Source organism: Motacilla alba, chromosome 5 (genome assembly GCF_015832195.1).
Source record: "Motacilla alba alba isolate MOTALB_02 chromosome 5, Motacilla_alba_V1.0_pri, whole genome shotgun sequence".
NCBI classification, from domain to species: domain Eukaryota; kingdom Metazoa; phylum Chordata; class Aves; order Passeriformes; family Motacillidae; genus Motacilla; species Motacilla alba.
The window spans coordinates 25,785,485-25,800,155 of record NC_052020.1 but is presented as its reverse complement, the minus strand read 5'-3'; the positions used below and the strand labels follow the sequence as shown (position 1 = coordinate 25,800,155).

The window sequence follows — 14,671 nt, the reverse complement described above, 5'->3', positions numbered from 1 at the left end:
TTTACACTTCAATTAGGCAGCTCAAAGACTGGTATGGTAAGTTTTGGGCTTTATCCAGTGCATCAGTAACTGTAACATGAAAGAAATGTATAGGTATTTAACTGTGAGTGCAATGATGTACAAAATCATTAATGATGCTAGCCTCCCTACTGGGAAAGGAATACCTCTCAGTATCAGAGGTTTGTTCTAGTTATATGCTAGATGCATACAAATGCTGATGCATCTATACAATTGATACAAGGTGCCACACTTTTCTCAGTTGAGCTTAACAAGAATACATTCTTCTGCTTTTAAACTTTTTAGTTTAAAATTTATTTCCTAGAAGATTCATTTTTACCTGTTGCAGGGGTAAGATAACAAACATAATGTCCCTGTCTCCTGTGAGTTTTCTCTCCTGCTCCAAATCTCCTTCCTTCACTAACTGCACAAGTGATGGCCTAAGACACCATTCCTCTCCTGCAGGAAGAGCATGTAGCTGACTCAGAATTCCCATCTGACTCTGCTCTCCAGTGCTGTTTTTTTTGTATAGAAGTATTTGTATGTCTGAGAGTAGTGAGGTGGTCTCAGCCAGTCCTGGTTGTGCTTCTACCTTGTTAGAATAATCTCAGGCTCATTTTGCCTGGCCCGTTTGAGGCTAGGCAAGCATATATTGTTGCAAGGTGCTTAGGAGGACACTGGCTGTATGTGGTTTTGGTCCAGTCCAAGACTGTGATTAAAAGGAATTGCAAAGCTACATTTGAATTTGTTGAAAACTTTGTCATGTAGATCCATTTGTCCACAGCTTGTCTCTGCAGTCAGATGTAATACATGTTCCTTTGCCAAGTGAGTGATGATTCTGCAAACTGCGCTGCAGGATGAATAAGAAACCTAAGCAGTGGAGGAAGTACAAGGTTGTACTGGTTTTGGCACATTGTGTGGTAAACAGATAAGACAGTGATATCACTACACTAAAGGAGTAGTGTGCAATTTGCTGCCAGGGCAACTACATTTAGATCTTTGAAAAAGGTGGGTTATTTTCCTTCATCTATCCTTAAATTACTGAAATATGCAATGTAAAGACATAAAATATTTCCACTTGAAGCACCTGCTTTTCATTCTCCATGATGAAAACCATCCAGCTTTGTACATTCAGATTTTAAATGAGATGGCACTAGTTCAGTTGTTAATGAGAACCTTGCAGTTTTCTTTCTTTATGTTGCTCCCTGTAGAGTGACTCAGATGGGAGCAGAGTACCTTGATTTAGCTGAAGGCCGTCCAGATCATTATAGATAGCCAAGTGTGCCTGTAATGGGGAATTCACTCTGCAGATGTGGAAGTCTGTACATAGAATTCATCTTTCTTCTCCACAGGCTTCCTTGAGGACAGAGAATCTCAGCTTTCTAAAGGTTCACCAACTTTAGAGGGATTTCTATCAATTATCATCAGTTATGCTAATGGTTCTCTGAATTAACCAGCCTTGGGAAAGCAGTTATGCTCTAATGAGAAGTATCCTGGTATTTTTAGTATCCCATGGCAGGTTTTCCAAGGTCAACCAGGTCTTCTTTTCTGACCAAATTTAAAGAAGAAGAAAACCAACAAAAACCCCAAAACAATAACAACAAAAAACCCCCAAAACAAACAAACAAAAAAAACAAACACCCCCCCCCCCCCCCCCCCAAATGACTGTTGTTCTCTAAATTAAGCTGCAAAAGGAGTTCTCCAGGATGCAGCTCAGAGTGTCTGTGACCTGAGGCCAAAAGATGCTCTTGTACTTCCAGTGTGGGCAGAACTACTTTTCATGCTGGGAATGCAGATGCTATGACAAAGCCTACTGTTACTGGAGCTTCTAGTTTGTTATTCATTTGTTTTTCTGTGTTGAAGATGGTAATTTCCATTGGGTAAGCCTGGAGATGTTCATCTGCTCTTTTGTTCATGTTCTTTGGTTGAACAAATCTCTGTAAAATAAAAGTGATAAAACTTAACCACTGTATACTCCATTCCATTCGTCTTGATGTGAGTTTTCCACAGCTGTCATTTAAAGTTTGACTGCCTTTCTCTGGAAAATGTATAAAAACATAACTCTTACCTGCTTTGCACAGCACTTACATATTTCATTGTGCCTTTTATGCTATATTTAGGGTACTGCTGGGTGCAGCAGTGGTCCTGGGTCATGCCTGGAGCCATAGGCATTGACTTCAAGACCTCTGCTACCCCCATCTCCCCTGCTGTCCTGTCACACCCCAGTGCTGCTGCTCCCATCCTGTCAATCACCTCCTCTACTTACAGCTCACCTCTGCAAAATGAGCCCCAGCCCTGCACCCACACCATGGCCTCTCTCCCCTGGGAAGAGGGAACAGGAGCAGCCCAGGAGGAGCTGGGAGCTGCATGCCCGTGCAGTGATCTGCCAGGCGGTGGCAGTGGCCACCTCCAGGGCTCTGCCCCTCTGCAGGCACTGAGCTCGGGTCACCGGGCCTGTGAGGAGACATTGACCAAAGTGCCCAGGGCTGTGCCAGCTTGCAGGGAAGTCACTGCCAGTTATTTAGATGCACAGCCCTTTTTCAGGGTCCAGTTCCCTCCACACAGGAGCTGTCCCTGCTCAGGGCAGGGAAGAAGTGGGTTTGAAGGAGCAGGCCTCAGAGGCAGCACCCTCCACACACAGAAAAGGATGGCAGCAGTGCAGGACTCGTGGGGCAGGCACAGGCTGGGAGAGGTTCCCAGCCAGAGGAAGGTACCACCTTCCTTTTGGCTGCGCTGCTTGCGCTGCTAGGTCCTTCCCTGGAGCAGTCTATCCTTGGTGCTCCACTGCCTTCGCAGTGGGAGGGGAATCCTTTACTTAGAGAGATGAGATGGGTGGGGCCTCAGTAATTTTATAAAATAACAAGTCATTGACTCCCACAGGAGTACATCCTGCAAACATGTCTTGGGAAGTGCTGCCAGTGGAGGTATCAGAAATGGATACTGAAAATGTGTCTCTAGAACCACTGCCCACAGAGGTGCCAGCAGTAAATCCTGAAAATATGTCTCTAGAACCGCTGTCCACGGAGGTGCCGGGAGTAGAGCCTGAAAATATATCTCTGGAATTACTGCCCGTGGAAGTGCCAGGAGTAGATCCTGAAAACATGTCTAAAGGGCTCCTGCCTATGGAGGAGCCAGGACTGTATCCTGACAACATGTCTAAAGGATTCTTGACCATGGAGGAGCCAGGAGTATTTCCTGAAAACATGTCTAAAGGATTCTTGACCATGGAGGAGCCAGGAGTATTTCCTGAAAACATGTCTAAAGGCTTCCAGCCCCTGGAGGAGCCAGGACTATATCCTGAAAACATGTCTAAAGGATTCCTGCCCATGGAGGAGCCAGAAGTATATTCTTCAAATATGTCTCAAGAATTGCAGCCCATGGAGTTGCCAGAAGAACTCTATTACATGAATAAAGGGAAGACCATGATACCATCAAATGCACTAGCGGTAAGAAAACAGCTTTAAAGTTTCACTTAAGGTCCTCTGCATTTGACAGAAAACAAAATCCTGCTTTGTGAGTGTGTTTGTATTCAAGCTAGTGTGCAAATTTGCTGAATGATGGAACTATACAGCAGTTCCTCTGCCTGAAGTAGTTTAAGGTGAAATTTTCTCTTCAAGGCGGTCAGTGGAAAAACTCCTTCTGAGTCCACTGGAGCCAAAGATCTCATCTTCATAGACAAAATGAGAGAAGTCAGAATAGTATAGGGACAGAAAAAGACAAGAAAGGTGAAAAAATGAACAGGGGGAGAAACTTTCTTCTGTTTCTGACATTCTTCTGAATTGTCAGCTTTTTGCTTCTGCTATTAAGTGCAACTTTTATTTAAAATTTCATTTTTCTGTATAAATAGCAAGATTTTGACATGTATAATAATGTGTCAAACCCATTTTTTTATTGTTGAAAATGAGATAAGGACAGGATAGTGACCAGGAATAGAGAATTGAATTTCACTTACACATTCCCTTTTTGGTTTTGAATTTTTTCATTTTGCTTTTCATTCTTTGCATTGTTTCAAGATTTGCATTTAGTTTTAAATGTAGTACATTATGCATTTTCTATGTGCTCCCTGACTGGATGAAGGCACATCACTTCAGGAAGAGCTTTGGATATAGAAGCGGAATATCTTCAACAATTTTTGGCAGAAACTTTCCTTTAATAGTGCTCTATGAAGTGCTTCAAAAGGGGTACCCTACATTGTAGAAGTATTTTGCAACTTCTCTTTCCTGAAAAAGATTGAAACATTAGATTTAAAATTTTACAACTGCTGTGTTTCACATTCTGTGTTCAAAATCACAGAACAGAAGATATTCTGCGGTATTTTAAACTGAGGTTTAGTATTGGTAAGAACAGATTGCCAAAAGATCACATTCAAAACAAAAAGCAAAACTTTTTCACTGGATAGAGACACCTTCTGGGTACCTTACAGCTCTGATGGTCTTCCTTCAGTTTCTCATTGAAAGGGTACCCCTGACATGGATTTTGTGCCAGTGTGCACCAAAACATGTGGTGGTTTGTTCATTAATCTGAGTGCGGTAACACAGCTGGGTGTAACCAACAGCCCTTCTAATCAAGGTTTCATCATAAATTGTTGCAAGTAGAAATTAATTATCTATCCTGATAATGCTGCCGCTGTTGTTTTAACATTATCATTTATTGTTTCTTTCTTCCTTTCTTCAGGATGGAAACTCAGGCCTTGGTTCCTTGGGAGATGGTGAATGGCAAAAAAGGAAAGACGACAGTACTGAGCCAGACCAAGGTGATTTCAAGGTATTAAGAACAAGAGAATTTAGAACCAAAGATTGCTAAGGGTTTTGTTTTTCTCAGAAGGGGAGAAGGCTCAGATGGATAAAGCATGATGGCAGCAGCTTGAGTGTTACAAGGGAAATGTCCCTAAATTTATTGCTTGAATCATTTTATTCCTCTTATGTTTATAATTTTGATAGAACATAAAATGGGTTGGCTTGGAAGGCACCTTTAAAGGTCATCTTGTTCCAAATTCCTGCAATAAGCAGAGACACCTTTAAGTAGACCAGATGGCTCAGTTTCCAGAATTGTTTGTTTTATTCCTCTGTTACATTTTCTTTGGAACAGGCTGAATATTTAGTATTTTAATGTCTCACTTACTTGTACAAGAAGTCCACTGGTGAGTTTTCAGTTCCACAATACTTTTTGTAACTGAAAGGGCCAAAAGTAACAGTGAGACGTGCTCTGCTGCAATGGCTTTGGTAGTATGATCTCCATCCTTGCAATTTATGATGGAGTCCTGGATTATTGAACCCTGATCTTTCACTTCTGTGCTCCATCAGGAAAGAAACTGTAGCGGAACTCTGTAAAAGGAGCAAGGCTTGAATGTGCTAGGGATATTTCTGGGGCATGAGTGCCAGTCAAGGATATTTTTTTTTTTTTTTGTTAGAAATTACTGGTTTTGATGGGAGTTTTGTTTTTGCTACTGTGCGGTGAGTCTGGGCATTATTTCCTGTCTGTTAATGGAGAAGTTTGAGTGATTCATATAACAATTTTGTCCCATGAAGTGTTTGCTTCTGAGGCAGATAATTCTGTGAAAATTTGCACTATAGTCCATGCAGACAAGTTCTACTAAGGCAAAATGAAGCTGAAAAGGAGCTTTGTCTGAAAGTTGAAATCATACTGTGAACAGGCAGACAGGTGAGCTTTGTGATAAGCTGTGTAGTCCTGCTGCAGTTTGGATGCTCACAAATTTAAGCAAATTCTTATTCATAATCACAGTATTTTTTGTTTTTTCACATGCACTCTCCAAAATTTAGCTATTTTGTTTTCCCAAAATATTAGTATTTCCCAAAGTATTAGGATTATTACTTAAAAAAAGATACTAGTGTTAAAAGATTATACTGTATTTTCACAGAATATATTATATAATAAGCCAAGGGTCTTTGTGGCATTTTATCTTGGAAATATTTAAGTTACAATGTCTGGTACCTCCAGCCTGGGAAGATGCTAATATTCTGGATCATGTCTAGGATAAAGAATTCTGTGGATAGAAAAACAGGCGGAAAAAATTATTGATCAATTTTTGGTATAATATCTGTTCCTTACAAGGGGTCAGGAACTTTAAAGCACGTTGAGAGAAATAAAAAAGATTTGAGCTCCTGGGTTATAATTACTTAGGATAATTATACATATGACAAGTAACTTCTTGTCTCCATTTCTTAATCCCACACAGTGATGTGTTTGTTTTTCCATTGTGTGCTCAGGATACAGACTTAGATCAAAGACATTTAAGGGTCATGAAATTTCAAGGGGACAGATGTACCAGCAGCAGACCAAAAGAATCATCTGATATATCCATAACCTTCTTCTAGACCACTACATTGGTCTTGTCTCACACTGAAGGATTACTTTTTACATTATAAAATTACAAAATTCATGACAATGCATTGGTGATGGACTAAGTTGTTTTTGCATGTGGTTACAGAGGCACTGTTTTCATCTGTGTTCAGAATTCCACACTCCATCTTATGCACTTGTATGATCATTATTTGGCTACACCAACAATCATTTGTTTGTGTAAAGGATGCATATATATTCATCTCTCCTCCTAATTTTTTCTCAAATATTAATTTTTCATCACTGAAACTACCAGAAGACTTAAATATGAGGGTCTCTGCCTGCTCAGAGGGATTGTCTGTTAGAAACCTTTGACAGCATTTGCAAGCAACTGCCTGTGTCTTTACACCAACGTGCTGATTTTTATCTGCATTAAGAAATCTGTATTATTTGGGCCTTGGCTGGTACTTAGATCCATGCTAAAGTAACAGGCAGAGCCAGCTCTGGTATTTCAGACATCACTGTTTATACCAAAATATTTGAGGATTGCAGCAGATCTCATATAATAATGTGTATGAGGGAAGAGGAGGGGAACAATTGGATGCATAGTTCTAAATTCACCATGAGCCATGTTTTAGTAAGGCTAAGATGCATCATATCTCAGGTCAAGTCATACCTCATTTCCCCGCCAGACACGGGCTCCTTGTTCTTTCAGGGTTGTGCAGCTGGGACAACTGCAGCCCTTAAACAGAAGAGGGACAGGTTAAGCTCTCACCCTTGTGCAAAGCAGGAGCTCTGGTTCCTGCTGGGTTTTAGAAGATGGAAGCAGCTCTTGAGATCATGGGAAGGGTGGGGAGCTGCCATACTGCAGAGCAAGATGTGACATCTGCTTCTGGTGCAGGCTGGGCTTGGTAATGTGAACAGGAGCTGAGGCAGGCAGGAGGGCTGGGACCAGGCTCCTTGGCATGGGCTTCTTGACTCCCACAGGGGCCAGACCCTCCTGTCAGGAGCAGCTCCAGCCCCAGGCTCAGCATCCATTGGAAAGGCACGAGTCTGCTCCTGAGCCATCCCCAGCCCCACAGTGGTTCCATGGCTCCAGCAGCAGCTCTGCTTAGCTGCAGAAGCTGGTCTGAGCCCAGGTGCCTCCTCTGCCAGCCTAAGTGTTGGTATGGGGTTGCCTAAAATACAAACTGCTGAAATTACATGTCCCAGCACACCTCCTACTTCAAAAATGAACCTCACAGAATCAAATGAGGCCACTTCCCATCAGCTCAAAACTTTGAAATATGGTTTGTCTAGTCCATATTTGACATCAAAAATGCAAAACGTCTGTACCTGAGACAGCCCTGTAAAAGCCCTTGAGAATCAATAATCAGAAAGAGAGATTTTCAGAGTGTGATGCATGTCCTGTGGTAATGTCTACCTTAGGATGAGAATCCAGAAATGTTCAACATCTGTTAGTTGTTAACCCTAATTTTACAGCTATGTGGAATTAGGTGTTAATAGTCTCAGATGGTTCATGCTCAGCCTAGTTTCTTTCTGTCATATTTGTTCTACTTAAGGAGGGCAGAGCACTATAAAAGGGCACTGGCTTTTTTTTGTGGATGGACTATCCTATTGCTCTGGATACAGTTTGACATATGGAAAAATAATTTTGAACATGCAGTTGAACAGTTGAAGTCTTCAAATAGACCTATTTTTCAAAATCTGAAGGAGTCTGATTGTTAAACTTCTGCAAACACTAAAAGGTGAAGGTAATATTAACAGTACTGAAAGGGCTATGCAACTAGCCTGAGTTATCAATCAAATAAAACATCTCTGCAGATTTATATAATAAGGAACAGAAATGATAAATAATGCTTTTATTTATTAAATATAATTATACATCTCTGCATTTATGGGATCACTGTGCAGTGAGAGTATCCATCTTGTGTTGATCAGTATTTGAAGCTTTGGTTTTTGGAAATGTCTTTCAAGCACAGTATAATGTGCTTAGTCTCATTCCTCCAAAGTATTCTGAGTACCATGGTGGATATATGTATGAGAAAGCAATCATTTGAAGGATACAATTCTTAAGACCTTGCATATACCTGTCATGCTCCTGTGGATGTGGAAAAATTCTCCCTGCTGGAACCAGGGTTACTGTGGCTGTATGCCTGAAAGGGGCTTTTCCATCTGGGTGTTGGCATTTTAAATTCATGGGTATCCAATCAAGACTTCTGCTACTCCTGATGAAAAGGTGGTCTGATCAGAAGAAGAAATGTTACTAATAAAACCCACAAAACACACAGCTGGTGAAAAGCACTGCTGTGGCAGCAGTGATCATCAGCATCACCAGCATGCCCACGCACAGCCTCATAGCCCTCAGCTGAGGTGCCCTCCCCAGCCTCGAGGAGGTGAAGGAAGGAAGCAATTAGAGCATCTTTTCCATCGTGGAGCCTGATTTTGTCAAGAATGAGGAAGAACTTCAGAGAGGTGGCCAAGAGCAGCAGGTCTGGGCAGCCTGCCACGGGGGATCCCGGCACATCCCACAGCATCCCATGGCTGTAGCAAGCTGGGGCAGGGATTGGTGAGTGATGTTCACAGCCTGAAGCATCCTGACTGCAACTGTAAAAAACTCGCACACACTCTTTAAGGAGACCTGACTCTCAGACAGCTCAAGATAGATTTTCACACACCACCAGCTCTAGATGCACCATCAGCAGGGAATGATTTGGTCTCTGGCTACCATCTAGTTAAATTAGCACTTGGAGATGAAGAAAGGAGTGCCCTGCAACATCCTGGGAGTGATTTCATCTCTGCAGAATGCTTCTCTGGGCCAGGAATGCAGGAATACATTAGACAAGGCAAGGAATTGCTCTTTGCCAGGAAAGGCTGCTGAGCTAGTAGATGCCATAGAAACACATAGAGGAATTATTATAGGATGGCGATTGCAGGATAAATGTGTGAATAGAGAGGAAGTTTTTTTTTCATGGCTTCCATAGATGACACTATGGAAGGTGTCAGTAGGTTGGTGTGTAGAAATAGCTTTTTCATTCATTGTAAAAGTAAATTGATTGTGATAGAGGTATTTTTAAATCATGTCTGATCTTTGCAGGATGGTTTGTGGAATAGTATGCAGTGCAATTGCTCTGGTATAGGTAATAGTACCAGCACACTGTTGCACATAGTTTTCTTTGCTTCCTCATCACAGTTTTGCACCTAGCATGAGAAAGACCACCTGCTCATGAAACCAGGTGGAACACATTCCACATTTCATGTAGAAAATCAGCAGCTGAATATCTGGTTGGAGGATACCTGCTTATTGATGATGATACAGTTTTCACACACAAACTGAACATGAATTTCAGGATCTCTGCATTATTCTTCTGTTAGTTGATAACTGCTTTGGAATAAATACCAATCTAAAAAGAGCAACAATCAAGTTGCTGGGAATGTGTTGACTGCTCCTGAAGGTTCAACAGTAAGTTCTCTTCTCTGGATCAGTGTTGTTGGATGACTGGTCTCTGTTTTGGGAAGGCAGCAATATTCTGCTATCTAATGGGACATCTATGCTAAACCAAGCACCCAACACTAAAAAAAACTTTAAAAGCATTCACCCAGCACACATTTGACTGTACTGTTGTGGAATTGTGTGACTGGAGTAGTCTGCAATAGGTGTAGGGATGAATGAATGTTCATACTATTGATATTACAAGCTGGAAAGATGTAGCTAGCAGTCGTCCATGCTAAGGGTCTGTTAGATGAAGAAACCTAAAGGCTGAAGAAAGCTACTGAGAGAAAAGCAAGTTTAAAAAAAAAAAAGGTAAAGAAGTAGAGTCACCTTCTGGTCTTATGGACTCTTGCCTCATTAAGGAGTCCTGCCATTTTAGAGCTGCACAGCCACTTATGACAGGATGTGTTACACAGCTAAACTAGTGGAGTAATTTACAGCAGTGCTTCTTGAGATGCCACACATACCTACATCTGAATATAAGCATGACTTTAAAGAGGCTGCAGAGGCACAAATGTTCCAGGAATGCAGACAGCCTGCATCACCAGCGTGCTCATGACAGAGAAATTTCTGTTTTCAAATTCTTACTACTCAGCTGGGAGAAAGTGGGCATCATTCACATGACAGAGGAATCTCTTACTTATACCAACATAGTAACTTAGTGCCAAGTATCATACTCTTTTTTATGGGAAGAGCTATAAAATCAGAAGAAGAGACTATGAGGTGTGTTTTACATTAGATGGAGCTGCTGTTTGGAGAATCCCAGTAAAACTTCATTTCCTTGGGACTTCAGAGAAACTAGCACTGTACAGCCCACCCATGCACTGGCACCTCAGAGTGCTATACTGCATGCATACTGCATGATACACACACATGAGCATGAGTTGGGAAACACCAAATGACAAGCTGACAAGTTGACAATTTGCTGTGGTGGAAACCTCTCTGTATATGGAACCTCATTACCAAGCAGCAGCCTTCTTTTTTTTTTTTTTTTTTTTTTTTTTTTTTTTTTTTTTTTTTTTTTGGTAAGATATCATAATAGGCGTGAAGTAAACAGAATAACAGAACCTCTAACAGAACCTCTGTCTTTTGTTTTATACATGCATGACTGCTATTTTCTTTGTCTCTTCTTTGTCTCTATAACTAGACCCTGGTACATCATGTTATAGTTGTCCCAGCTGCTATTTAAATACATTTCTTTTGTTTAAGATGTTACCGGAATTAATTAAAATAGCAAATCCTCCTGGGAGCAGAGGAACTGGCAAGGCCTGATCACCGGGTGAATTGTACCCTCCCTGTTGTTATTGCTACTGCCACCGGCAGGTGCCGGGGCTCTCAGGACAGCTGACGCCTGGCTCCTGCCTCTTCCTCGGGTGACTGCCTGGTGGCATTTGCCTCTCCCCTAGTACAAGCACAGGTCCTGATTACTGTAGTCTCTGTTAAGCCACTGATTTTTTTTTTTTTTTAATTTTGGGGTTTTTTTCAGTAAAATTTCAGTAAATCCTTTTGTGAATCCTGTGCCTCTGAGAATTGATTTCCCCATGCCAGATAGGGAAAATCTGGTTAACATGTTAAAAAGTCACTGCATGGGAACCACAAAGAAGGTGATCAGATGGCAGAAACTATCTAATATTCTTTAAAAGCAAAAACCCAACCCAAGTTTTCTCCTATCTAAGAATCACAAATTACTTTGCAAATAATGAATCCATTGGTTCTCACTCAAGCAATGCCGCTTGTCAGTGGAAGTGTTGCTGGAGTTATTCCAGAAGCTGGCACTACCTTACACAATATTTGGAGATAAATGCCTGTGACAATTTCCCCTATGTTTATGCAGAACCTAAGGAACAATGAGTTTCTGCCTTCTAGGGCATATGCTGAGGTGCCTAAGCTCATTCCTAACATGTGAATGTGATGATCCACTTTGCTCATGACTCAGCTGAGAAGAAGGGTAAATTAACAGGGCATAGAACTGTATTAACATGGGCTGTACAGTTTCTAAAATCTGAACCAGTGTCTTTGCACGGGGTAGCTCTGAGGACATATCCTTCCACCAGCTGTCTGCAAATTTTGCAGCTTCTGTAAGGATTTTTCTCTTTTGAGAACAATTAAAATAGAAGGTAAATAGATTTTGTTGGTTGAATTTCAAGAAGAAGCACTAAAAAGGCATTGATTTCTTGAGACACATATAAGAAGGGTGGAAACAGCAATGGTTTTTAAGAACTCTGTAAAAAGATTTTAGCATAACATGATATGTTAGAGGAGAGAATAGAGGATTCTAATTGCATATTGGAAAAGTAGTTTGTTGTGATGAAAGAGGCATAGTTATCTTTCCATCTGTAAATAAGACCCTTTTTTCTCTGTTCTCTTGAGAAAAGAAATTGGTTTAAGTGAGGCTCTCCCAGTTTCTGTCTTAACATCTATTTTGTCTGGTTGTTTATAATGGTTATAGGAAGTCTCTGAAGTGCTATAGAAATAGAAGGATGCTCCTAAATGAGAGGAAACCTGTTTATAAAAATAGCTATTGTCAAAAAGTGTGATTTGTGGGGCTCTGCTGTAACCACTTATGCAGATGGAAATGTTTCTAGGAGTGTGAGGAAATAACCATGTGTCACAGCCACAGGAAATGCTGATTTATTTATTGGCTTGGTCAAAATAACCTTTTGCAGATAGCTCTGAGCCAGAGACAGGTTTATGGAATGAGCCAGCAGGAAATCGTGTTCCTTAGAAGAAGGAACTCACATTTATCTTCTAATAATAAATAGGAAGAGGTCCCTGCAGCCACAAAACCTGGAGAGACTTGTTTTAAAGAAGATTAAGGCAAGATATTTAAAGGGAACAAAGGAAGTTTAGCACTTTCAGTCTTCACGGGTTTTTTTGGAGGAAGGTAGTATGATTTCTTTTTCTCCAAAGGCAACCCATACCTAAATCTTTGGATCCTAAATCCTCTGGGAACAATTTGCAGCCATTGGCTAATCTCATAGTTGTGATTTACAAAAGCTCACATTACTATTACTCTTTTTCTTGTACAGTTGTAAATTGCAGGAAATCAATGTTTCTGAAGCAGAAAAACACCTCTTAAACAGTGGTACTTTGGGTTTATCCCATGGGAGTACACAACAACAGATTTTCTCCACAGCATTTTTTTTCAATGCTATGGGACCATATGGGTGGTTACTGGGGCATTGACTGTAACTCTGACTAATACTGATGGCCTTTTGACAACTTCATCATGGTGCCCACCAGTGCATTTAATCTGTTCAAGAGACTTAGTGTAGTTATCTTGCAGACTAGACTCAGTAATTTTAGAGTGAAAGCTTTTGCAAGCATCTCACAGGCTGTGTAAATTGTCAGGGATTTATTCCTTTTTGGAATTCAGTCTTTTCTGCTCTGATGAGCAATCTGGAACCTCAGAGTAACAAAGCAAAAAGACGGGGAAATTTATAAAATGTTAAGACATTTTTAACAGCTGAAGCTTCATTCTGCAAAATAGTGAGATAATTGACCCAAGTTTTACTAGCTGTATTTGTGCTTTGTGGGACCCAGTTAGTTTGCACATTTGACTTTTTTTCCCACCAAAGGCTTATTCAGACCCCCTTTTTACCATTCCTCTCTAGATAGAATCCTCTCCTTGCTACCTGTTGACCGTACGGATCATCCGGATGAGAAATCTCCAGCGAGTGGATGCCTGTAAGTATCTCCATTCTTAATAGTAACTCAGGAAACAGGCAAATTATATCTTTTATAGTTTTGTAACTATCTTTTCTTAGTGTTTTTGAATTAACCCAGTGTTTATGTAAATTAATTGTTATAAACCAGGTCAGTCCTTGCTGCTTGCTGCTGTTTCATTGTTTTCCCTCTGCTTTCTGACTGGTTTCAAGACTTGAATGGTTTTTTGGGAAAAGTATTTTCTGTGAAAGAAAGAAGAGTTTCTGACAGAGGTAGATGAAAGACTTCATTCCATGTTTTCAAAAACAATGGGTAATTCTGCTGATGGGTTGTAGCACCTTGGGAAATGTGGCTGGGAGGAGCAAACCTTTTCAACATCCTCTTGTTGTCTTGGTTCTGACAAAGAGGAATTGAACAGGAAAAAGCTTTTTACAATCATCAAGGCAGGCTAATGCCATCATTAATTACCCTAAGGACAGTTAAAAAACATACTAACTGAGGGCTGGATGCTTGGTCCTTTCTAAGGCTTCTGCAGCAGACTTGCAGTTGAGCAAGAGTGTGAGTCACATGGCAGGAAAGTGATGGGAAGGGAGTAAGTTGGAAAGGAAAACACCACTGTTTTGTAAAAGAGCATGGACTATCCACATGTGCGCTGTTGGAGAGGTGTTCCACACAAAACAGAAAGTTAACAGTTTGTTTTGTTTGAGTAAATAGAGCTATGTGACTACCTGTGAAAGGATGCTGAAATTAGTTTGAGTGTGAGCTTGGCTTGAGTTTGAGCGTAACCCTCACGAGTCTCTTGATTCTCCTGTTTCACTGTGAGCAGCAGTGATTGACTCTATAATGTCTTGCACATGAAGAGTCAGGAACAATTTTCTGAGAGACAAATATCTGGATTTACCATGCAGTACAATTCCTCTCTTACCTTGTGGTTGTCACATGTTTTTCTGGAAGATGTATCAGAGGACTTCCGTGTGTCACAGCTCTGAGTGGGGCAGACAACAGCTGTATCCCAGGTCACACCACTGGGCTGCACGCTCTGCACCTGCCTCCTGGTCCATGGCTGTGGCATATGTGTGATGAAGCAAGAACAGAAAAAGGTCTCATCAGAGACTCATCTCAGATCTGTGTGTCAGGCAACAAGGCAAATAATGAGGTTGTAGAAAGAGATTGTGCAAGCAGAACTGAGGCAACATTTTGCATTAAATACACAGC

General features: G+C 41.0%; 1 protein-coding gene across 1 annotated transcript in view; it reads left to right on the top strand.

The window, feature by feature from the left end:
- The first annotated feature begins 2,894 nt into the window (after positions 1–2,894).
- Positions 2,895–14,671, top strand: part of LOC119701948 — a 52,178-nt gene continuing 40,401 nt past the window's right edge. The window contains exons 1-3 of the mRNA XM_038139267.1: positions 2,895–3,443; positions 4,672–4,761; positions 13,405–13,477. Coding sequence (XP_037995195.1) covers positions 2,895–3,443; positions 4,672–4,761; positions 13,405–13,477 — 712 coding nt within the window. The remainder of the gene's footprint in view (positions 3,444–4,671; positions 4,762–13,404; positions 13,478–14,671) is intronic.